This window comes from Lichenostomus cassidix, chromosome 11 (assembly GCF_008360975.1).
Source record: "Lichenostomus cassidix isolate B80296 chromosome 11, HeHo_3.0, whole genome shotgun sequence".
NCBI lineage: Eukaryota > Metazoa > Chordata > Aves > Passeriformes > Meliphagidae > Lichenostomus > Lichenostomus cassidix.
The window spans coordinates 7,578,273-7,602,538 of NC_139492.1; the positions used below are offsets into that span (position 1 = coordinate 7,578,273).

A 24,266-nucleotide genomic window follows, 5' to 3' on the forward strand; every position below is an offset into this window, starting at 1 on the left:
GGAAATGTGATTAGCCTGGACTGCCATGGGTGGAAGCAGCCTGTAAGCAGAAGTGGGATGATGCTTTCTCAGAGGACTCAAGACCACAAGGTTAAACAATAATCTGTGTGCTGCATCCTGCAGAAATAGGAAGTTTCTTTGTGGGGAGTACGATCCATAGGGAGCTTCTTGGCTCAGCGCCAGTTTCAGACCATAATTTCCTAAGTTATGTATACATATGCATAAGCAGTTTATATGTACACTGAACAACTGAGGTAAACTGGCAGTCTGGGCTCAAGGTGGTGCTTGTAGTGTTCCTGGGTGAGGCCATGGAGCAGACTAAAACCACAGAAAACCTGTCTGCCATGGAGGACAGGCAATCTCTGTCCTGGGGAGCTGTCTCAGAGAGGGTCCAGGGTGGGATGGAGATGTAGGATGCAGGATTTGATGAGTTGCGCTTTGGGTGCATGGTTCCCTCCATGCAGAGGGAGGTGGTGGGTGGGAGACAGGGTTGCAAATAAAAGCAAACCCTTTGCCTGTCATAAGGGACTGTGGGTGTTTAATTTGAAGGGTTTGCAGGCGTCCAGCCTCCCACAGCATGGCCTGCAGGGATACTCCAGGGCTGTTCCAGCCCCATCCCGCTAGCTGGACCTGTGTTGCCTTCTTCCCTGCCCTTAAGTCCATGAAGAAATACCACTTGTGGTGCTTGGACATGGCTTAGTTGTGAGCACAGTGGTTGCACTCGGTGATCTTAGAGGTATTTTTCAACCTTAAGGATTCCATTACTCGATCCTTGTGAGTCTCTCCCAACTCAGCATATTCTAGGATTCTGTGATTGTATGAAATACCTCCTTGGCATCCTGCCCTGACTGGCATCAGGTGGCATGTTAAACCCCCTGTGTACTGATTGAACACATTTAAAGAGGTGCTCTGAGCAGTGACACTGCTCTGAGCACCGAGTGTTGGGTGCTTCGGGCCTGGCCCTCACACCCCCAGCAAGGGAGCCAGCTGCAGGATTTACAAAAGCAGGAGGGTGGACAGGGAGTTTTCAGATTCCAGCTTGTTTTGGGATGGCTGTGGCTCTATTACCAAGTGCCTCCCCCCACTGCCAGCTGTATTTGCTGGTGCTGTGAGCATGTGTCAGCGTGACCTGGCAGGATTTGCCCTGGGGGGGAGAGGAGAAGCCCCCAGCCTTTCTGCCTTCCCTCTCTTCCCCATCCTCTCCTGGGAAGGCAAAAAAATAGATCTTGGCAAGATCACAAGATAAAAGTTGTTGTGTCGGGGATGTGAAAAGAGGTTTGGTTAAATTGGTGTGGGAAGATTAATGGTGGGTTTTCTTTTCTTTTGCTGTCTTTAAAGCTGGTGGAGGTGGGGAGGACCTAAGTTTGCTTTTCACACTGTGTGTGTGTCTGGGGCTCTGCCAGCCTTGCTCCTGGCCACTCCTGGCTCCAGAGCTGCCTGCCCATGCTCACCTCCTTCCCTAGCTATGGCTAAAAGTGTTGGAAGGAGGAAAAATATAAAACAAAAGGGGCTGCATTTGTGTTGTGGAGAAGGAGGAAGCACCCAGCAGCATCCTTGGCTTTTCCTCATTCCCACTGAGTCTCTCCAACACCTGCCTTGCCCATCCTGGAAATGCTGTGGGGTTTTCCACAGCCTCGCAGATTCTTAGGCCCCTTTGAAGAAGTGCTTTGCAGCCTTTAACGTTCTTGTTTTCCGTCTTGGTAGCATCTTGCTTCAGCTAAATTCCCATCTCCTCCTTGGCAAAAATAACCTGATGTTCTGTGCCCCACTTCATTGCCCAGGGAATACTAGATGTCCACTAGGACATCCAAGGCCACTTGGCAACATCTCCCTGCTGCACACAGGCATTTTAATTTATTCTTTTTTTTCTAACTTGTCTGTAAATACCAGCAAGGACAGCACCGTGAGGAGCTAGTCCATATCCTTGTCACTCTGTGTGCCCCAGGAGCTGCTGCTGCAGCTTGTCTTGGTGTCCTGTGCTGTGGGATGCTAAGTCATCACGTGCTGTGGGATGCTAAGTCTCACTCCCAGGGGTCTGCAGCATATTCGGGGTCACCTCCCCTTCCTGTGCCATGGGCAGGGGCCAGACCAGTGTTCTGACCAGCAGCAAATGCCCCCTCTCCTCCAGGAGCACCAAGGCACCGCTTTGCACGCACAGGGAGGTGCATCCCAGCCGGCACACACCATCCGGGGGCTGCTTTCCCCCCGTGCCGCCGCCGGCAGAGCTGGTCTCGGCTCCGTTCAACCAGAACAAGCGGCAGATTAACCTGACCTAGATCTGGAGAAGCTGACAGTTGTGTGTGCCCTCAAAATCCATGCACGGGAGGCAATGCAGGGAGAAATCTTGCCTATTCTCAGAGAGGAGAAATAGCTGCTTATTTATAACTGTCTGAAAACCTGCTTCTCATTCCCTGGCCACCCAGAGCTCATCCTCTTCCATGCTGCTCTTCATCCCTGTGCTGGGAATAGCTTGAGACATTGGACAGGTCTCCCCATCCATCATGCTGCTGCTTTCCCTGCTCCTTCCTATTTACACTAACCAGGCACACATTCGCCCAGAGCAGGGCACACTGTTGTATGTCTCATCACCGCTGGGAAACCTTCCCAGAAATCCCCTCAGGACCAGGAAAACACCCTTGAGGGCTGATCCTCCAGGCTAGCTGTCAAGATCACACCTTTGCCTGGCAGCTGGGAAGGGCTCTGCCCCTCGTGCTCCAGCACTGTCCGTCCGATGGCCGCTGGGCTCCCGACGGATGGGACCAACTCGCTCCTGGCGCAGCCGGTCGTTGCCATGGCAATAGCAGGATATTGCTTTCTTACAGCCTCCTGGCTCGCACAAAGCCAGCCGCCAGCTCCAGCTTTGCTTAGCACAGGGATGTGCAGTGCATACCAAGCACTCCTGTCTTTCCTCTGTCCCCAGCTGGGAACCCACTCTGGAGCATGCGGGGAAGAAGCAGCGGGAGCTGGAGCTTCCTGCCTCTTTCCCACGGCTGGAAAACCCTAGGTCTTTGCAGCTGCCTGCTTTTCCTCCCAGTGCTCATGTACCCATCCCTCCTGCTTCTTGCTTCCTCCATGTTTTTCAGTTGCAAAATTCAGCCTATGCTGCTTTTCCCAACTCCTGCCTGTAACCTGCACAAAGGAGATACCCCTTAACCTCTCCAAAGCTTGAGAGATCCATCCAGTGGTGCTGTCACTTCTGCCCTGGCTACCCTGGCTGCATGGTGAACCCAAGCAGCATCTCAGAGAGAGGGCTCATCACACAGCTCTGAGAGGCTGGATTAAGGATCTGAGCTCAGGTCATGACTCTAAAAGCTTTGGGTGGCAGCAGGGTTGATTTTTGCCCAGCCTGGGGGTTTGGTTTTGTTTCCTCAAGCCGTAGGAGTTGCTGATGAAGACTAAGCTGGATGATGTGGCTGGGTGGGGAGACCAGGGCAGCAGTGAGTGCAGCAGGGAGGCAGTCACGAGTGGCTAGGTCATGCTGTATATCAGCTACATATGGCCTCAGCTCCTGGTTGTGTTGGGTTTGGCAAAATGCACCACATGAATGAGAGTCCTGGCTCTTGCCTGCCTGCTAGCCCTTGTAGCCAAGCCCTGAGTCCCTTTGCCAGTTTCAGCCAGCGTGACTTGGAAACCTTTACGGGTGTTATTTCCCCACTGTGAGAGCCTGAGACCTAAGCTGGTGCCTTTTCAAAGGCTGCAAGTTCAGCTGAGTCACATGATTAGCCACTAGAGAATATACATTTCAGGAGACCAGGCATCCTGAGCTCTACTCAGGGACATCCTCCACTTGAAATGAAACACAGGCAGCATCACTGAGCCACAGATGCTTTAAATCTAGGCAGAGAGGGAGGACCAAGGTCTTCCCTCTGCCAGGGACCACAGGCTCCTCTCCCTGGAAGAGGATGAAGGCTGGGCATGGTAGAGTCTTCCCATGCTGGCAATGAGCTCTCAGCCTTGACAGCATCATGGAGGTGCTGTATTCTTCGGGGACAGCTGTATAAGTTGTTGTCTTATTTTCTTTCCTGCCCTTGGGAGCTGTGGGTTGAGATTCAATCATGTTTATAGGCATAGGGTCTTCCCAAGCATGCTGGAGCCTTGTGGTGCTCATGGCAGGCTGCTTCCTCACCACTGCCTCTACACCGCACATAGCCTGGACACCACACTGCCTGCTCTGAGGCTGCTGGGGGCTTGAAAATCAACCTTAATTAAAAAAAAAAAAGCCCCAGAAATGAACCCAGCTTAAGATATCTGAAAAACAAAAACAAAAAAAAAAAACAGGAGCTCCTCTTTCTGATTTTCAGGGATTGTGTTTTCTAGCATGATTAAAAAAAAATACATGATTGGCTTTTTGTTTTTCCAGAGCTAGGGGTTTTCTGTGTTGGCTCAGAAACTAAAACTCCTGTATGACTGCAGTTCCTCAGAAAGATGCACTGTGAGATCACAGGGAAAGCCTGGGATGCTGTGCTAGTGGGCAAAGGGTGGTTGGAGATGTGCTCTGCCAGATGTTGAGGAGTTAAGATGTGGCAGTTAACCCTCTTTGGCAGCCTTTTTGCTCTGCACAGTCCCACTGCACTTAGAGCATCAGGGATGGCTGATGAAACATCTCAACCCAAGGACATTTGAATGAAGGGGGGCCCAAAATAGCCTGAGACTTGAGAAGGATTGAGGACGGAAAAAAAACCCACCCGGTAATAACTTCTCCAGAAATGCTATATATAGACTAATTTGGTGACTTCTGGAAGGAAAGAGCTATGAAATCCTAATGGCAGCTCTGCCTTGGCGTCCTGAGCTGAGCCTTCCCTGGGATACTGCCCTGCATAGGGGAGCTGGCTGGTGTTTGCCCCAGAACATCCCTGTGCTCTTGCTGGGATTATCCCAAAGCTATGTTTATAAAGGGGAAACAAAACCCAGACTTCCCCAAAATGGGACAAGGGGAAAGCAAGCCTTACTCCTGGTTATGTAAATTTGGTTTAATTTCATGTGCTTCCTTGGGACTTTTAGAGCAGAAACTGGGTTTCTTCCTCTTTTTTCTTTCCTGCTCCATTCCCTCTGCAAGCATTTGAAATTTCCACTTGGAGTTTTGTACATAGCCCTCTTTTACTTACACCTTTCTCAGTGTGCTGGGATTTGGTATTTTCTTCCCAGTTCATACTCTCTGGGTGTGGATTTGGACAGGAAAGCTCACCAAGCCATGTGCCCCTGCGTGTGCTCACCCTGCACCATCCCTGTCTCCGCAGGTTATCCTGAAGGACCTGGAATTGCTGGCTGAGATCGCTTCCTCCCCAGCAGGACAGACGGAGGAGGGTCACGGTCCCTCCTATGGCTCCGATGTGCGACCTGGCCCAGTGGAGCTTCATGTCCCAGCCAGGGCTGGCCAGCTGAGCTCCTCCAGTGAGTGCCCCTGTGCACAGCCCTGTGCCTCCCCACTCCTGGGCTCCTTCCATGTTGCATGGCACCAGTCAGGTTTGCGCAGGCAAAAGGCAAAGCTTCTTCTACAGTAATAAATCAGTGTCTTCCTCCCCACCCAGCACAGTTTGGGGATTGAGTCTGCCAGGGTGCTGCTTTTATATTTACTGCTCTTTCCCCTGGTTTACGTTTTGAGGATTTAGGGCTCAGTCTAGTGGCAGGATGCTCCAGAGGCCGGTGTGGAGGAATGTCATTACTGTCCTATTTTTTATGGGACCTTGAGTTCCAGCCTGTTTTCTCCTTGTAAAAGCCCTCAGAGCCCTAGAATCAGTGCAGGGTGGGATGCTGGCTGCAATCCCACGTCTCCAAAACATCCATAGATCTGCAGAGGGATCCCTGTGCCAGGCTGCCCACGTTGGCTATGAGCTGCTATGTAGCTCTGAATGTCTGGCAAAACCTCAGGAGAGAGACAGTCCCTTTTTCTGGGGACTTGAGAGGTATAAAAAAACAAACCAGCCTTTTATTAATTATCCCGGCACATGGGGAAATTTTTTCCACCTTTCCTTGTCTGTGGTTCATCATTTACAGTTGCTTGGCTGCTCCTTCTCCTCCTCCGCTGCTATTTAAGGGCCTCCCTGTTGTACTCCCCAGGCCAGGTCGTCCCAGCCAAAAGCACGTTTCATGTGAGCTTTGGATTGCAACCCGAGCACTGAGCCAAGGCTGCCTCTCCCTGTGCAGGATGCAGCCACAGGGCCTTGCAAAATCACCAGCAGAGAGGGAGGCTTTGCTTTCCCGTCCCCAGGCTTTGTTTTCTCTGAAGATCCTGGATCACTCACACCTACCTGGCCTTATAAATGTCTGCGCCAGCAACCAGCTCAGGTCTGGGGCTGTTCAGGGTGGGAATTTTTTTTGCGGATCTACCTGTTTCCTGCTGGCAGCTTTATCTCTCTGATGGAGAGGTGAGGGCTGCAGAGCTGGTGACCTCCCCAAGCCCTCTGCAAGTCTCATCCATCCTCCCACTGTCAGAAGTGAGACTGCCTGGGTGGAGCAGCTCCTGCAGTGCTGGCCAAGCAGCTGAGGAGCTGCAGTTCAGCTCACACTGATGGTTGTCTGAGGTTTCCTTCCTTCTGGATGATCTAAAAATAGCAGGCTGGATGGCGTGGATCCTAACGACTGCCGTGGCCCCTGTTAGCTATCTGGAAGAGCAACTTGGCTTCACTTACTCAAGTGTAACCTTTAAAAAGAGTCTGGCTCTCCCCTCCTGGAGCAGATCTGCTGGAGCCAGAGCTCCTGTTGCCCCAGTGTGGGACAATTTGCCCACACTGGGGCAACTTACTGACAACATAGGGCACAGGTCCTAATGGGCTCTGGTTTCCTCACCTATTTTCCTCTTCCCTGTAATGCACGAGAAAATTGTTCCTTAAGAATTTATTTGGGGCTGAGCTTTGCAAGGTCATTGGCTTTTAACCAAAGGCAGATGTTTTTGGGGAGGGAAAAAGTAGCTGGTTCGTTGGCCTTGGATGTTTATGATGGCCTCAGTCCTGTCTGGCTCTGACCACCCAAGGCTGAGACTGGATGGGCTGCTGGGGAGCTCCCCCCGGGAAATACAGGGTCACAGCTGGGCCAGGACCTTCCTGGATTATGCCTGGAAAATCAGAGGCTCCTGGAAAATCCTCTTTTTGTCAGAGGATTGCTTGAAGGGAGGACTTTTTGGAGCAGGAGGGTGGCCAGTGGAAATCCCCATGTCTGAGCGTGGTCCTTGGTGGTGTGAGCAAGTGAGCCAAAACTCTGCCCTTCCCAGGCAAAAATGTCTTTGGTGCTGGCACCAAAGAGAGAGTGTACCCCTTTCTGGAGTCACTGGTTTTGTACTGGGATGTGTGGGATAGTTCCCTAGGGCACTGTGGTGTTCAGACAGTGCTGTGTTGGCAGTAAGATGGATGCTATTGCCCCATCAGAGTGGGGGCTGCCAGGTTCCAGCACTTCTCCCCAGGGTTAAATCTCGCCATTCCCTTCACCCACTTCAGACTGAGTTGCCATTGAAGCTGCCAGTGGGAGGAGAGCTGCTGAGCCATCCCAGCTCCAATCCTCTTCTGTCCCTGAGGCCCTTCCAAGTGGGCAGTTGGTGACTTTGCAGGTAAAGGGAGACAAGGTCACCCCTTGAAATCCTTGAGCTCATGGCAGATTTCCTGCTGTGCTCTCTGTCTTGGCACTTCAGGCTTTGCCATCCAAGCAGTAAGGGCAGGAATGGAGGTGGAAGGGACCAGTGCCCCCATGGTTTTCCCCCTGCTTCCTCTCTCTCCCTTTCTTCCCTCGGCATGTGTTTATGCAGTTGTTTCCCTGCCATTGAGTTTGGTTTCCTTCAGATGCTGGTTGATTAGTCAGGAAAGCCGTGTCCCACTTCCGCAGCCCGTTCCCAGCTCCCGTTTTTATTTAGCTGCTTTGTTCTCCGGTTACGTAAGGTCAGCTGCCCTCGATGCCTTCTCCAAGCACAATGAGCTGGGGCCAGCCCAGCTCAGCACTGCCGGGGAGACCCAGCATCTCCTCCCAACCTGCTCTGACTGCCCTGGGAGAGGGTAGCTGCTGCTGGCCTCCAGTAGTGTCTCCTTGGTACCTTCTGCACACTTTGTCAGGGACAAGGGCTACAGGGCTGTGCCCAAGAGCCCCCTGGTCTTTGGAGTGATGGTGCAAATGCCAGTCTGGTCTGTCAATGGGAATCCAGCTGCCTGCTTTGCTTTGGGAGTTTTTTTTTTCCAACCCTGTAGAAGTTGAGACGAGTAGCAGATGACCCAAGAGGGGTTGTCACGGAGGTCAGTGGGTCAAGGGAAGTGATTCTGCACCTTTACTCCACTCTGGTGAGACCCCACACGGAAGACAGTATCCAAATCTGAGGTCTTCAGCACAGAAAGGCCATGGACCTGTCGTAGTGAGTCCAGAGGAGGTCACAGAGGGTATCAGAGGCTGGAGCGCCTCTACTAAGGAGACAGACTGAGAGTTGAGGTTGTTCAGCCTGGAAAAGGTTCCAGAGAGACATTAAAGCCTCTTCCAGTGCCTGAAAGGGCTCCAAAAAACTGGAGAGGATCTTTGGACAAGGACATGGAGTGACAGGACAAGGGAGAATGGCTTCAAGCTGAAAGAGAGTAGTTTTAGATTAGGTATTAGGTAGAAATTATTCATCGTGAGGATGGCTAGGCACTAGAAGAGGTTGCCCAGACAAGATGGGGGTGCCCCATCCCTGGAAGTGTTCAAGGCCAGGTTGAATGGAGGTCTGAGCAGCCTGTTCTAGTGGGAGGTGTCCCTGCCCATGTAAAGGGGGTTGGACTAGATGACCTTTAAATGTCGCTTCCAATGCAGACCATTCCATGATATCATAGGGGTGCAAGCTCTTCAGCCTGGTCTACCGCTCTGCCCTGCACGAGAGACAAAAGCTCATTACAAAAGGATGCTAGACTAGCTGCTGCCTTGCACAGGGTATCTCTTGCACACATCTCTTCCTTCCTTTCTGCACAGCTTTGTAAGGTGAAGCAGTTACAGTCCTTTGTTTCCTCTCCGCCTTGGTCCGGTCTCTCCCGCCTGGCTTCCTGCTGGAGTGCTGCACCCTCTGAACACCTCACACTATAGGATGTTTACCAGGAGCCTGACTCCATATGTGGATGCACGAACATGCCTGAGGTCACTGGTTTCCACCAGCAGACCATGGATATCCCATGAGTCAGTGGATTACTCTGGAGGAGACTGCTAAAAGTCCTTGAGAAATGTAGTCTATTGAGTTCAGACTTGCTGTACCCCACCGGAGAATATGCAATGCTCCAGAGTGGAGATATTTCGTGATAGGGTTTGCTTTTGACATACCTTGGGGGGATTTTATTCTCAGTGAGCCAAACCACTCCCTTTTTGTTGTCTGTTGCTTCATTTGTGTAATAGATCTGCAGAGGTGGCAGCGTATTACAAGGTCCCACCTCCAAACAGTCTGGAAAATGTTAGGGCAGCCTCTGCAAACATCAAGTGAGAATGTGGAGGGTGCAGGAGGTCCATGAAAGGTAGAAAAGAGAACATAGCCCCTTGGTCAGGTTGCTCAGATTTGCTAAACTGCTATTTCTAGTGTTAGAGAAGGATAAAAGTGAAACCTGTCCTTACTCCTCCTCCCAACGAAAGGCAGTGAGGCAGCTAGCATCACACCACCAACTACTTGCTCTTGAAGGAGCCAGTTTCCAACAGTTTTTGCAGACTTGGGAGTGTGACAGCAAGGAGCAGAGGAGCCAAGCAAACAAGAGAAAAGAGGGCTGTTCCTGAGTGCTCCGAGCACCGAGTCTGGTTATTGATGGTTGGTGGCTGTGGCATCTCTTTTCCTACTGGTATGAAGCTGTTGAGGATGGTTGACTGTCAAAAACATTCTGCTGCCTCTTGGGGAGGAGGGGAATTCAAAGGAAAGGGTGATCCGTTTCTTTTTCTGGATGCAGCGTAACAGTGGAGCTGGGATGCCGTGGAAAGCCCCAGGAGAGACCATCCAGATGTAGCATTAACTCTCCTGGCGTGCCTCCAGGTATCCATCTCTCCTGAGATGGTCACAGCATACAGCTAGCCAGAAAGCTTGGGGATTCCCAAATAACAGCTGGGATTACTGATCTGTAGTGGTGAACAAAGGAGAAGCTGATGGTGTAGATAAATCACTGCTAGCCAAGCCCTCCCTTGGAGTTACGAAACTGGGCTGCCTCAGTTTCCCCAAGATGTTGTGAGGAATTTGGAGGGTGAGGTGAGGAATGAGGTGAAAAACAAACTAGCAGAATGAATATTGGTGTGGAAATGGCCCAGCAAAGCCCATTGCTGCTCGTTCCTACAAGTTATCTTCTGTGTGCTTCACCATTCCATGCAGGAGCCTCAGGCTGCTCTGAGCTCACCATGAAGCTTAACTATTCCTGGTTGGCAGCTCTGTTGGGTACTTTGTGCTCCTGAACAATGACTGCGCTATACCCCTGCTGCATTTTTACTTATTGATTTAACTTAGCAAAGAAAAATGAAGCAATAGCAGACTGCTAACCTTCCTAGGAAAACCATCAGGATTATTAGTGCCTGCTGCCTTCCTCCAAGGCAGCCATGAGCACAGACCCTGCATCAAGTGGGGGAAACCAGCAACAGCAAAAGACTCATTTGGCATCAAAATATGTACCCCAACCCATCTGGGACCTCCTTTCTGTTGAGATGCTGAGGTCTCAGGAATTACAAACACACAGCTCTAGCCAGGTAGGAAGGGAAGAAACATCATGTGTGCCCAGGCAAAACCAGGCTGAGCACAGCCCCTGGCCATGCAATCCAAAATTTTGATGGGTTTATTTCCTCAGCAGCATCCTGTGCTCTGGAGAGGGGAGAGTAGAGGTTTTCCAGAGCCCAGCTGAGCTGCCGACATGTTCACATCTGTTTCCAGCTACGCCCTGCACCCGCTTTCTGGGGGGAGGAGGGGAGGATTTGCCTTTTTTACGGCTCTATTTTTATCCTGCTCCGCGAGGCTTCGCCACTCCGTGTTTGCAAAAGCTAAAATTCAAAACATCCTGGGGAAGGCTGCCGGGGGGGAGACGCGGCGCAGATTCCCACGTCGCTGCCCGGGGTTTCGCCGAGCACCATCTGGCAGTGCCGACTCCCACGCCGCTGGCGCTCGGGTGGGTTGAAGGCTCACGGACCAGCTCCGGCTGCTGCCGCCGGGTTTATCCCTGTTGCTCCCAGAGGAGCCGAGGGAGATCATTCTCTGGGCTGAGCTGGAAACATGATGCCTTGGGGAAAGCACTCGGGTGGGAAGGATGCTTGGCCTCGCCAACTCTTAGCTTACCCTCCCTATATCCGAGCTGAAATTGCTTCAATTAGAGATTGCGGTAAATCATTTTAGCTAAACCACCGCAAATACCCTTGTGGATACTCTTTAACCAGCTTACCCAGCTTTAGCTCGCTTCAGAAAGGAATCAGTTCTGCTCCAATCTTATTTCAATTTGGTTTCAATGGAGTTAAGCAAGTCCACACCGGTTTTAATTAAGACTGGTTTGAAACCAATTATAGTAAATTAATAGAAGTTAGGTTTTATGCCAGGGTGAAGTTCGGCACTTTGTGGCTGAGATAGGAAAATCCAAGTTCGTGTCGGAGTCTTCCAGGCTCACCCAGAACAATGTGGGGACACTTTGGATACTGTAGGTCTCGACACAGCTCAGCCCATCAAGCAGCCAGACAGCCTGAATGTTCCAGGGTGATGTACAATATATATTTATAAGGGCCTTAATATAGATCCCTAATTGCCTGTCTCGGTTGATTTATAGCGTGGCCACGCAAGCGATGGGAACAGCATGAGCAGCCAGTGAGCGCTCGGGGATGCACCAGGGGTTTGCAGACATTCACTGTGCTCTGCTCAAGCTGGCGCCCATGGATGGGGGAACAGATGTTGGTGTTTACTTAGGTGATCCAAGAATCCCACTCGTGTCGCTGGCGCTATCCCAGTCTGTGAAGGGAATCTGGGGAAAAGATTTGTTAGCCTAGCGTTGTGGGCTGCATGAAGTTTCTGTAATCATTAGTACGACAAGGGGTAATGGTGTAAAACTGACAGAGGATATGTTTAGCTTAGATATTGGGAATAAACTCTTCATTGTGAGGGTGGTGAGGCCCTGGCACAGGTTTCCAGGAGAAGCTGTGTGTACCCCATCCCTGGAAGTGTTCAAGGCCAGGTTGGATGGAGGTCTGAGCAACCTGGTCTAGTGGGAAGTGTCCCTGCTCATGGCAGGGGATAGGAACTAGATGAGCTTTAAGGTCCCTTCTGTGATTCCGTGATAAGGGCTTAGGTTGATGTGGATTCACTGCAGCCATGGAGCTGCAATTCCCACAGGCCTTTTGTCATGTTTCACTGCTCTGATGTTTCTCTGAACCCAAAAATTCCGATTTGTACCTATTTTAGTGGATGTCTGGACTGAATTCCATTATTCCTCTGAGGAGGTATCTTTCTTCTTCCAGTTCCCTCCTCCATGCTAGATTAAAAATAAAATTTAAAAAAAAAGGCAGCAGAGCCGTGACGTGCCACTAGCCCCGGCTACGTTAACAGCAGATCTGGCAGGTTACGGATCTGCAAAGTCTTGCTTCAGGGAAAGGGGGAGAGGTGCAAGCTTCAATTAATTATGCCACAGTTTTCTTAACACTTCTTCCTGCTTGTCTCTCGTGCTTCAGAGAAACACTTGACAAGCTGCTCCTACAGTTCTGTCAAGCTGGGAATGCCACTGTGCTGAGCTGTAACCCGCAGGGCAGTGAGCTGAGCTCTGAGCTACGCCAGGAAGGGTTACACCATGGCGCTCAAGGTGCCAGCCACTTCCTAGACATCCTGTAAACAGAGCAAACGGGAAGTTTGGAAGATTGGGAGGCTTTGGAAGAGAACTGCTTTGCCTGCTTGGAAGAAATAGTGCCTGTTTAAACTCCATCTGAGGTTTGGTTGAGCCTTTTACAGCCTGGCAGACTCCTACACACTGGTTTCTCACCCCCAGCATTACCCCTAGAGAGCACTGGCAAGGCTGCTCTGGCACGGTGTGCCACAGTGGAAGCCTTCCTTAGGGACATGTAGGCACAGCTGCTGTGCAGCGGGTGGGCAAGAGATGGAGAAATGATCCCTCTGGAGTTCATTCTCAGTGCTCCCAGAGGCAAAGTATGGTGAAGAGGCTCCCTGGGGCGAGCAGATTCACATCATGCTTTCCTCTCCTAAGAAAAACAAGGCGCAGACTTTTCACCATCTCTGTATCTCAGTTCTTCCTTGCTCCTGGGCTGGGCAGAAGGTTCTGAGGTTCAGGAACCAGTCGATGGAAGAAGACAGCAGTACTGAAGGTTCTGCAGACAGTTTCTGCCTGGTCTTCACCTCCCTTTCCAGGCTCTGCTGGGAGGTACAAGGCTGAGCTGTAGGCAGGCACAGTGGGATGGCAGAGCTGCCCCATGTCTCCTCCAAACCATGTCTCTACCCCCTTTTGAGCAGTGCTGAGCAGCTGTAGTGACGACATGTGGGCCATGGCTGTATTTTCACGCCGGGTACTCCCTGCCTTCGAACAAACACACCTTTGTTTTGGAGCACATTGGCTCGGCTGGATCCCTTCTTTTTTTTTTTTTCCTTTGCCCAGATCATCTTCCCTGCAGCTGAGGGGAAATGTGATGCGATGGTGAACACTTGTGCTCAGGGAGCTGCCTGCTTCAAAGCCTGGTTTGGGGTTTCAGATATACCAAGGGGTGGGTGAACACACAGCTCCAGTGGGAAGAGAACACCAAGTTCTGGTCAGGATGACCTCGTATTTAATTTTCCTTTCTTTTTAGCTCTGTGTGTTCTCTTAAATGCTAAATCCAAACCTGGGGAAGCTGCCCTGTGTGCATCTCTTGTCTATCACTGGGAGAGGCAGAGTGGAAAACAGACCGGCAGCTTTTCCATCAGCTTTCCTGGGCTTTGGCAGCTTAATTGCATCTTTAATTGGCTGCTCCATGCTCCGCTGAGTGTCCGTAGAAGCAGACAACATCCATAAATCAAACTGCTCAGGTTTCCATCGGTTATCTGATGGAAATAGTGGGTGGGGAATAGCCTTGGGGTGCTGGTGTGTGCCGGCTTCCCTCCTTACCACAGTTAGACATGGCCTTTCCAAAGGAGAAATTAAGGGAGAGAGCTCTCCTTGTGGCAAAGTCGCCTTTGAAATGCTTTCTCCAAATATTTGCTTTGAGCGCTGTCCTGCTAAATAAACCATCTCCCCTGGGGTTTCACTGTGGGAAAAGCAATCTTTACCTGCCAGCTCCCTGCTCTCATGTGTGGAAGGGGTATTTCCCTGAGCTGGGAGCTCCCCGTTTCCCTGCCCTCCCTGCCAAGAGTCTTAGAGACCAGGACAATCCCTAAGCCCAGAGCTCTACTGTGGTTTGACCAGTACTTCAAGCTAGCCCAGGGGCACATTTTATGTGACACTATTGCACCAAGTGGCTCCTGCTCAGGGAAAATCACATCACGAAGTGTAAACTGGTGTCCGTGCTGTGACCCGGGGCTGAATCTGTGTGTCTGCCACGGTGTGCACGCTGGACTCAGGGCATTTGTGGCTCATGGGGTTGGATTACAGGCTCTTCAACTCACCAGCAATCTCGTGGTTTTGGGAGGAGTTTACATGCCATATCTGAGGAGATGAGATTGGTTCAATTTAGAGCCTCAGGCACCCCTTCTTCTACCAGCTATGGAAGCTGAACAGCTCCAGGATGAACTCCCAAAAATCCCATTTTACCCCCAGGTGCTGCTTCCAGGGCTGGGACCACCCTAAGATGCTTTCTCCTGGGCTGGAGAGAGCTGAGACCAGGCTGGCTCTGCTTGGACCAACCAGATGTAGTCATACAAGGCTTGAAAATCTTTCCATGCCCCTGCCCTCCTCTTCTCAGTGCTGTGACCATGTTTTGAGTGTCTGCTCTCTCATCAAGGCTTTGGCAGCAGGGCCCTGGCAGCTCTAATTTGCTCTCACCTTGCCTCCCCAGGTACAAAAGGCCTGGAGTGCTCACCCTCCACCCCCACCATGAACTCCTACTTCTACAAGTTCATGATCAACCTGCTCAAGCGCTTCAGCAGTGAACGGAAACTCCTGGAAACCAGAGGAGCCTTCATCATCAGGTCAGAGCACCCAACCAGCCTCACTGAAGTCCCTGAGCAGCCCTGGGATGGGTGGGACAGGCATGGCAGGGTCAAGCAGCCCAAGTACCACATTCACTCAGAGCTGAAACCATTTCCTCAAGTTGCCCTTGCTCTCCAACAAACGGTTTTGGAGCAAATGGGATTTGTCTTTCACATGTCAAGGCACCATGTTTCTCTCTCCCATCCCCGGAGGCTAAGTGGCTCCTTATTAAACTGTGTTGTCAGAGCCTGTTTCATTAAGAAACAAGTAGACCAGCCGGAGCACGAAGACAGGCTTGCACTCGGAGTGCCAAGCCAAGTGAATCCCTCCAGCCGGCTTGGCGAGCTGCTCGCCCATCCAAAGCCATGTGTTTTGACGCATGGAGTTGGTAGATTTTGCTTCAGCTTTTTAGGGAGCTGCAGTGGAAGCTGGAGAGCCAAATGTGAAGGCTGGAATGCCAAGTGTCGTGGCAGCTGGCAGGGAATCATCTTTAATGCAATGAAATCTGGGGCAAGGGATATCCATTCCTCAGCTTGCTGGGAAATAACAGGGTTAACGGTCAAGGCGAGGTGGAGAAATCAGTGAGGAGGTTGGTGGAAGCAGCTGGCAGGACCCTGGGCTTTCCTCCCTTGCTTTAAGGGATGTGGCATCCAAATGAACAGGGGGAGAGCATGAGATACAAGCAATGCTTCTGTGGGAGAAGAGTGCCACCTCTCCAAAGGCACAGGGGTGTGCCAGGTACTGATGAGGAGATCCCATCACTGCAGTGGGAAAGTACAACATGCAGAGCTCCCAAAATTTGCTAAGCTGAGCTGGGTGTGGAGTAGTACCTGCTTGGGCAGCAGTTTTTGCCCAAGTCTGGATTCATCCCAGAGATAATATCCCACTCATAGTGTCCACTCTCCTCTCCCTGGTCAGCACAGCCCCTAGGATGAGCCACCCTTGGCAGGGCAGTGGCCCCATGCTGTGTTAGGGAAGCAGGGTGACCAGACTGAGAGTGAGCCTGGGCAGGGTCCCATTTAAAAGCTCTCCTGTACTATGGCCACCTCAAACTTTTCCCTCTGGCTCTGGCAGGATGAGTTTGCATGGCAAGCCCAGCTTTCCCAGCAGCCAGACAGAGGTGCGGTGGGACTGGCTCACAGCAGCTCAGCAAGCCGAGGCTTTTTATGGTGACTCATGCCCCAAAAAATCTGGTAAAGCAAAAAAAAAATTAAAAAATAGATGACTCTGTCCTTTGTCAAGTCACATTGTTGCTCATGTGGAGTAGATGCAGGACTGTAGCCAAAGTGGTGGTTCTGGAAGGGTGAGCCATGCCCTCAGGTACCAGTGATTAACTCTGAAACCTACTGATAGCAGGTAAAGGATTGGTGTAAACTACATCTCTGCTGCTTCCAGAAAAAGCAAGATGAGAATAGAGGAAGAAAACTTTTACAGGACTCTCTGGCAAAGATTGATCTCTTGCTGGAGAGACTCAGTGAACGTGGGAGCCTCGTGGAGCTATTTATAGCCACTTTTCAAATTGAAGCCGTATGCGAGTTCCCACGTTACATCCCTCCCCTGTCCACAAGCCAGCTCAGCTGTTTAGCACAGCAGGGTGAGAAGCCAGCCTCATGTTTGACTTGAGAGATGCTGGTGATGTTTCATCCTGAGCTGGAGAGCGCAAGGGGGATGCTTGAGAGACTGGGACTGCATCTGCTAAAGTGTGGTCAAGGACCACTGCTGCCTCTTTCCCAGGCTGGCCCGGGAACAGTGAAGCAGGGAAGAAAAATAGACCTGTTAAGTTTAGGCAATGATTTCCAGCTGAAGGATTAGCATTCACAGGAAAGGGAAATGGGGGACAGGGGTTTTATTCCAGCACAGCACAGCAGTTTTCCCTGTCATGTTGCCGGTGGGCAAAATCAAAGGTCTGTGAGGTCACCATGGTGTCTGCGATTAAAGGTAGTTTATTTCTAATCCAACTCAAGTTTGTTCATGCCTGGTTGCTGACTCTGAAAGGACTTTAGTCACTCTCCTGATATGTCCTTGGAGTCCCAGAGACAGAAGTTATGGTACATTGTGTACTTGAGGATAGAAGTGGGGTTTGACCAGTGATCTCTGTAGGAGGTGGGACCTTCTTTTGCCCTCTAAGGACTTGTGATCCCCAAGACATGTAGAGCTGCTCCAGAGCCTGCCTGATCCTGGGACATGAGCGGGAGAAGTACCTGCAGCCCTCGCTAAAAGAACTCACCCTCCAAGCCTAGGTCAGGCAGAGACAGTGGCTGTGGTGGGTGGTCTCATCATCAGTAACCCCAGCCCCAAGCTGAGTATCTCAAGATGCTTTGCCAGAGAAGACAGGGTGGAGCTAAAACACAAACTTCCTTTAAAATAACAGGGAAACAGCTCCAAAAACTTCTATAATTCATAAGGAAGTATCCAGAGAATTTTTTCTTGGCCTGTGACCACCAGGCTAGGAGATAACCCAACACTGGCACATGGTCCCTCTGTCAGTGCTGTTTGTGCATCCAAGAGATGGATTGGTCTGCTGCCTTCTCCAGTGGGATTCAGTGCAACATCACATCTGTGGTGCTTCATCTGTGCCAAGGGCTTTAGGATTAGGATCCCCTCAACCTAAGGGAACCTCCCAGAGAGAAAGCCTATGGCTGTGGCAGAGTTTTCATGCTAAGCTGAGCCCCAGCAGGAGGAATTGGACTTGATGATCCTTGTGGGTCCCTTTCAACTCAGAATATTCTGTAATCTATGGTCTGTAAGAAAGGAAGAGCAACATCCAGGAGAAGGCTCTTCAAAGCTATTTGGATGCCTCATGAATGTCTGGGCAAGGGATGTGCCAAGGGAATTCCAGTGGTATGAATCCAGTGGAGTCTCATGCTGTCCCACCCCACTCCCCTGGAGGAAGGAGGGAAATGTGCTCCCATGATCTCTTTTTTTTTTTTTGTTGTTGTTGTTGTTGCTGCTGTTGTTGCTGCTTGGTATCAGTTTTCTGCATTGCAGCTGACAGGGTTCCTTTGGGGGTCAGTTCTCTCTTACTGTCACTTGTGACTTTTTTTAAGGCTGGAAGCCAGTAAAATTACTCTGCCTTCAAAACTAAGAATACCGAGTGCTGCCTTCTCCTCTCAAGCCAGGCGTGTTTGCACTCAAAGGTTGCTCCCATAGTGTTGTTAGAGGCAGGAGTATCACTGTTACCTCCCACCTTGATAAGCAGATCCGAGACCTTCCACCCTTCTTGCTAATTGCTCTGGCTGGCACGTGGCCATCCTGGATTCAATGGAGCCCTTAAGCAAGAAGCAAATATTCCCATTCAGCAACTGACCTCCCGACGATGGCTTGGAGCAGCAGAAAAATGCAGAGGAGCTTCCAAAGCATCACATGGCTCCGTGGAGCAGCACGGCTGTCCTCCGGGCAGAAACCCTGTGGAGAGAAAGCTGCTTGGCCGGTCAGGAGGCAGGCAGCAGAGCGGCACCGAGCTTTTCAGCTCACACCGAGATTTACAGGCTGGAATTAATGCCTCTTGGTTGGTACCAGCTCTGTGGGATGGGGGGATTAAGGGAAAGGTTAAGCCCTACCCCATGGACATCAGTGTTGCTGCTCAGAGCACAGTGCGAGGATAGGGCTGGCTGTCCTTGGAAGGAGCTGTCTTCTCCCCTCTTCTCCCTCCCCAGGGCTGGTTGTGCAGTTCCTGTGCTGTCCCCAGGGTCAGTTTGAGCTCCAGAAACTCGTTCAGCTGGCTAAGTCAAGCCTAGCACCAAAGTAGCTGGCTTTTTGCTGCTCTCTGAGATGGAACAGCTCAGACTTTCATGGCTGATGTACCTTGCCGCAGCAAATGAACCCTTCGGGGTATGGGATGTGCTCCAGTGGCTGGAGACATCCCTATGCATGTCGTGTGCGGATGCTTTGAAGTGCGGGGCTTAACTTTTAAGCCCAGCAAGGCCATTTTCTCTCAGAGCAGTGGCACCCTGGGGCAGAGAGGATGCCTGAGTCAGCACTTTGCTCCCCAGGCAGGGGCCCGCACACAGGGGTTGTCTCAGCTTGTTTTATAGAGCTGTTAAACAAACCTCCCCACTGCCTGGCACCTTCTCACGGGGTGTTTTCTGAGGTTAAGCTGCTTGGAAGAGGTCCTGGCATGACTTTTCAACCACCTCCCATGTGATGCACCTGGTGGGACTTGTCCATTTGATTGGGGATGGTCCTTGGCTTTTGGGGGGATGCTTGAACCCTGTGGGGGTTGGCCAGGAGGGCTGGCTGGTTCTTCATCTGCTCTGGAAGACATAGGCTGGAGCATATAAGGTTGTTCAGCCAATTTATGGCATTAGCTGGAGAGCTGGAAAATCCCGAGTCTCGTGATGGGGCTGCAGATTTACAGTTCCAGCAGACGGGAAAAGTTCACCTGGCTGGAAATTCTGACTGTTCTTGAGGTCTCAAAGTCCTGCTGGGATTAGGGCAGTAGAGAGCTGGATAGGGAGGAAGGCAAGGCTGAGGACAAACACTGGCTGGTCACGCTGGGTGGGTGAAGGGCTGTACGTGATGCCTGTGGGGCTGGGGTGGCCATTCCCCCTTTTTCAGCATGACAGAGCTCTTCTGCCTCTGAGAGGCTGGGGCTGACTGGATGACACCAGTTTCTCCACAAAAAATAGGGAAAAAGACACAAAGTGAGTTTGAACCTGCTAACTAGATTGAGGAATCAGAGAGGAGGGGAGCAGAGGGCTGGAGGAGTGTGTCCTGTGGAGCACAGACATCCATCCCATGCTCTTGGCAGGCCGGCAGTGAGGTGCATGTTAAATTGCTTTTGACTTGGCCTGCCTGGCATTCCCAGGGCTGTTCTCTCCGTCTGGGAGAGTGGGAAGGGAAGGGCTGCCTGCCAGCATCCCAGTGAGGAGGGCTGTCGGGAGGGAGTGGTATGGGGGTTTAGCCATAGGTTTGGAGAGCAAGGGATGCACTGGGAATCCTATACAGAGCCAGTGGGTGTTTGTTTTGGTCATAAGGGGATGCCGCAACTGCAGGATGCCACTATACTGCAGTGAGCCAATGTCCCCCCAGCCCCATCCCAGCTCCCACCCCATCCCTAACCTTGTCCTTTCCTCCTGCTGTGCTGTCCTCACTGCCAAGCCCCTCACTGGGAGAGGCTCAGGACCTGGGGCTAGTCAAAGCCCTCTTCTCCCAGGCCTGGATGCTCTTGAGCTCCCCTGAAATGTTGCTTGGCCAAACATCCCAATACCTCCTGATGAGCTGGAGGCACCCGGTGTTGGGATGCAGGATCCACTCCTGCTCCATCTTTTGGGTGTTCTGGTGCCACTGGGCCCCTCCAGCTGCCATTGCCAAACCCATGCCCTGAAAATCCCTCTGTAAGTGAATCAGGGCTGGAGGGGGGACACGTGTCACCTCTTCCTCTCTCCCACCCTCCGTGCCACTGCAATGCAGAACAAAACCTGCGTTTGTTTTTGCGGGAACCGTTTGGCTTGTACTCAGCGAAGTGCAAAAAAAAAAGAAGGGGGAAAAAAATGGAGCCTCTTTGATAAACTGTGATATGAACTCGGGTAAAATCCAAACAGCTGTGAGTGCTACAAGGGAAGCTTCTGTGTCGGGAGGCAGCGAGCCTGCGAAAATCCACTGCTCTGCCTGCCAGGATGCTCGCTGGCCGCCTGCCCTCCGGCTTTAATGAACTGTGCACTCGCCATCCCCCTCCTCGTGCCTCGCCAAGAGGAGGAACTGGAGAAAGCTTTTTAGTTTGTTATTTTTTTGCCCATTTGAAAAGCAGAAAGAGGGACTCCCTCCCATCCAAGGCCTGGCCAGGCACAGGGTGATGGAGCAGGGTGGTCAACATTCCCAGTTCTGCAGAAGTCAGTGGGTTTCTCCTCACTTATCTCCAGCCCATTCCTCTGCACCTCCCTTTGATTCTCCCTGCTCCCCAAAGCTTCCTCTCCCCAGCTTGCCATGAAAAGCCCCATGCTTGGAGATACAGAACAGTGCTACAGTGATGTGGTGGCAACCAGGCTCTGCTTTCCTGCATCTCACTCTGCCTAGGCCTTGCACCATGAATGCCCTTCAGGCTCTCCTCAGGCTCCTGTGGGAATTTGGGGTGGAAGCCAGCAACCCCACTGTACCTCCAGAAACCCTCAGCTCTCAAATTGCCTCTTCGACATTACCCAGTGGGCTCCACAAGCCCACAGAAGCATGTGCTTATTGCGGTCTTAATTCAGTGAGGCTCTGGGACATTCTGGGCTCTCTGATACCCTCCCAGCCTCATGAAGCAGGAGCCAGAGGGGGGAACCCAGTTTTCCCCAGGCTAAAGGTTGGCTCTAGAGTTGCAATGCACCAGTAGTCACCAACAGCATGACCTTCACAAGGGAGGGGCCTGGTTACTCTGTCTAAGGATTATCCCTGCTGGGAGAGCAGGAGCTGGGCCAGCCCTTGCCAGCTCCCTCCTAGGACTGGACCCCCAGGGAAGGACAGGAGATTCCTCCACTGAGCTGGAGGGGCTGGATGAGCTGAGGTGCACCAGGCCCTGGAAATGGGTTTTCTGTCCACCAAAGCTGCTCCAGGACCAGCCGTACTCAGAGCTGCTTGGAAGGATTTGATGGGTTTTCCTGTAGAAAAATGGGAACCACATGTGAGCAGCACTGCCGGCGTGGGCTGGGACTAATTTGGGTCAGTGAGAGGGTGGAGGGGAGGAAGGGGAAATGTGCACAGGAGAGGAAAATCCTCGCAAAATGGCCAAGTTCCCTCAAAGGGCAGGTCCCCAGGTAGGGATATCTGCTTCCTCCCAGCACTTTCCCTAGGATCACATCAGGAATGATGTGGAAAATCAGGCTGTGGAAGGAGGGAGCTGGGAGAAGGTGAACTTGGCAGTGGGGAGAGGAGCCCACAGCTTCCCTGCTTGCTGACTCTCATGTTCTGCAGAGCAGGGATTCAGCACAAGCAGCTCCCAAAGTGTCTCCCAAATTTTCTTTGCCTGGCTGATGGGGTGAGAACCCTCATCATGGGGAAGCAGCTTAACCTGTCTGATCCTCTTGGTTGGGGCTTGGGTGTTCTGATGGTGTTTCTTTCTTTGGCTCTTCAACTGTGACAGCTCAGTTTATTCATCTTTGTGGAGGGAAGAGCCAGGACAGGAAATCAGGCTGAGTAACAGTGTTTTTTCCCCCACCTGTCTTCCAGGGAATCTTGCTCAGAGTTATCCCCCAGGCTCAGGGCACACTCAGTTAAAGACTGAGAAGAGGTCACATCAGCCAGTAAGTGCAGCTGGGCACCTGCTCCCAGGATGAGATGTCCTGGGATAAGATATCTGCGGATGGGACATCTTAAGCTCCCCACTGAAAGCATATAGCTGTGCAAAAGCCACCGTGGTTGGAGCTCCTGCCATTCAGTGCTCCTTCCATTTGGTCCATGAGCTGCTCTCCATGTTCAGCTGCACTGGGTGCTCTCTTAGGGTCCTGGCAGGGCAGGGAGCATCCATCTGCTCTATTCTCATGCATCTATGGGCCTTGGAGGGTTTGAGGGGGAAATGCTCCTCAGGCTGCATCCCTCCTTGGGATCCCTCCAGGGATCAGGCTCAGAAGGCAGGCCAGGCATTGTGATCCAGCTGTGATGCTGAGATGTATGGATGCAAGCCTGGCACTGAAGCTGAAATAACATCTGGGATGTCTAAACCATGGCATAAATGGGGTCTTTTTTCAGCTGACACTTGAGTGGGGAGTGCAGCAGGGCTTGCTGAGTTACAGGCACCTCCTTCCCTGAGCTCCAGGATGTGCATGAGTTGTTGGCAGAAGAGACAAGGCTGCTTCACCTCCCACCCCAGGGTATGCTCATCCCTGAGTCATGGGACACTGCCACCTCTTCCCAGTCCCTTCTTTCCTTCTTTCTGGAAAGCTTTGCCCTCAAACACAGAGTATATTCCTGCCATAGTCTATCCCTCTGCTTTCAGAGTTCTAGAGATGCCTAGCAGGACCATTTTCCCCCATATTTGCCTTCCCTACAGGAGGATCTAGAGGCTCATCCACCTCTAGGGCAGCAGCCTGCTTCTGGGCCTTGCTTTTATGAATGGAAGCATTTCTATGTCTTCATCTTAAAGCAAAGTGATGGGGAAGGGTGAGCACAGGGACCACAGCTCCCATCTCTGTACAAGCTGTGCACGCCCTGAACAGGATCAGCCTCTCCCAGCTCCTGTTGCCACAGCTTTGCACCCGCTCCTTTAACCTATTTTATTTGTAGTGATGAGAAATTATAGGGGGAGAAATAAGGCGCTTGTCAGTTTTCTTGAAAATTAGGCCACAGCTGTCAGCCTGAAAGGGAAGCGGACGTCTCGAAGGAAGGATCTGCTGCTGCTCTACACTTCTCCCCCACTCCCAAGCCAGCCCCTACCCTTCCTCCCCTTCCAAACAGAGTTTGCCTGAAAACATCAGTGCCTGGTGTAAGTGGCCCTCTGGGAACAGGCTCTGGAGGGCTCACTAGAGCATAAGTTGTTCCTCTCAGCTGGAGTGATGGCTGGAGTGAGGCACATGCTCCAATGCTCCTGCTGGTGCCTCCTGCCCAGGGCCTGAAGCCCCAAGAGCCCTGGGCAAGACTTGCACTTGCCATCCATTTTGCCATTGAGTCATTGGCAAGTTTAAAAGTTGGAGAAGAAGTGCTTCAGGGAGGTAATTTTTTTGCTTTCCTGGAGGAGGGAGGTTTGCCTGTTTTTCAAGTGAGCCTCCTGTAGATGCTCAGATGTTCCTACAGGATTTTGTAAGCTTTGCAAGTCGTCAGTGACTCATCAGTGCAGGTGCTCAAGGCCAGGTTGGATGGGGCTTGGAGCAACCTGGTCTAGTAGTGAAAGTTGTCCCTGCCCATGGCAGGGAGGTTTGGACAAGATGGTTTTTAAATCACCTAAGCCAAACCATTCCAGAATTCTATGGGCAGGATAGCTTTATCCATAAGTCACAATAAAGTTTCCTCAAGGAAACTCCTCAGAGACACCAGTTTGAGCAGCTGGAGGCTGGTGCAGGGCTTCACCTTGGAGGAGCTGTCAAATTCATCTGTGTTTTGCCTGAAAGTTGGGCCGTATCTTGGGCTGAGTGGAATATCAGGTTTCCGAGTTTAGTTGTCTTTTAGCTTCTGGCCCATCCCAAAGGATATTACTCTTCCTTCTCCTTGCTACAGCCCTGTTTCCTTCTCCTGTTTGGTACAGAGCTGCAGGTATCTCACTATTCATAAAAATGTCTGGAGGTGTTGGATATCTGCTTGGAGAACTGAAGTTGATCTCTT

General features: G+C 51.5%; 1 protein-coding gene across 1 annotated transcript in view; it reads left to right on the forward strand.

Moving 5' to 3' along the window:
- The window catches only part of VAC14 (VAC14 component of PIKFYVE complex), a 58,716-nt gene that overhangs the window by 22,767 nt on the left and 11,683 nt on the right, over positions 1–24,266 (forward strand). Inside the window, exons 13-14 of the mRNA XM_085071690.1 lie at positions 5,238–5,391; positions 14,902–15,034. Of these exons, the coding sequence (XP_084927816.1) occupies positions 5,238–5,391; positions 14,902–15,034 (287 nt within the window). The remainder of the gene's footprint in view (positions 1–5,237; positions 5,392–14,901; positions 15,035–24,266) is intronic.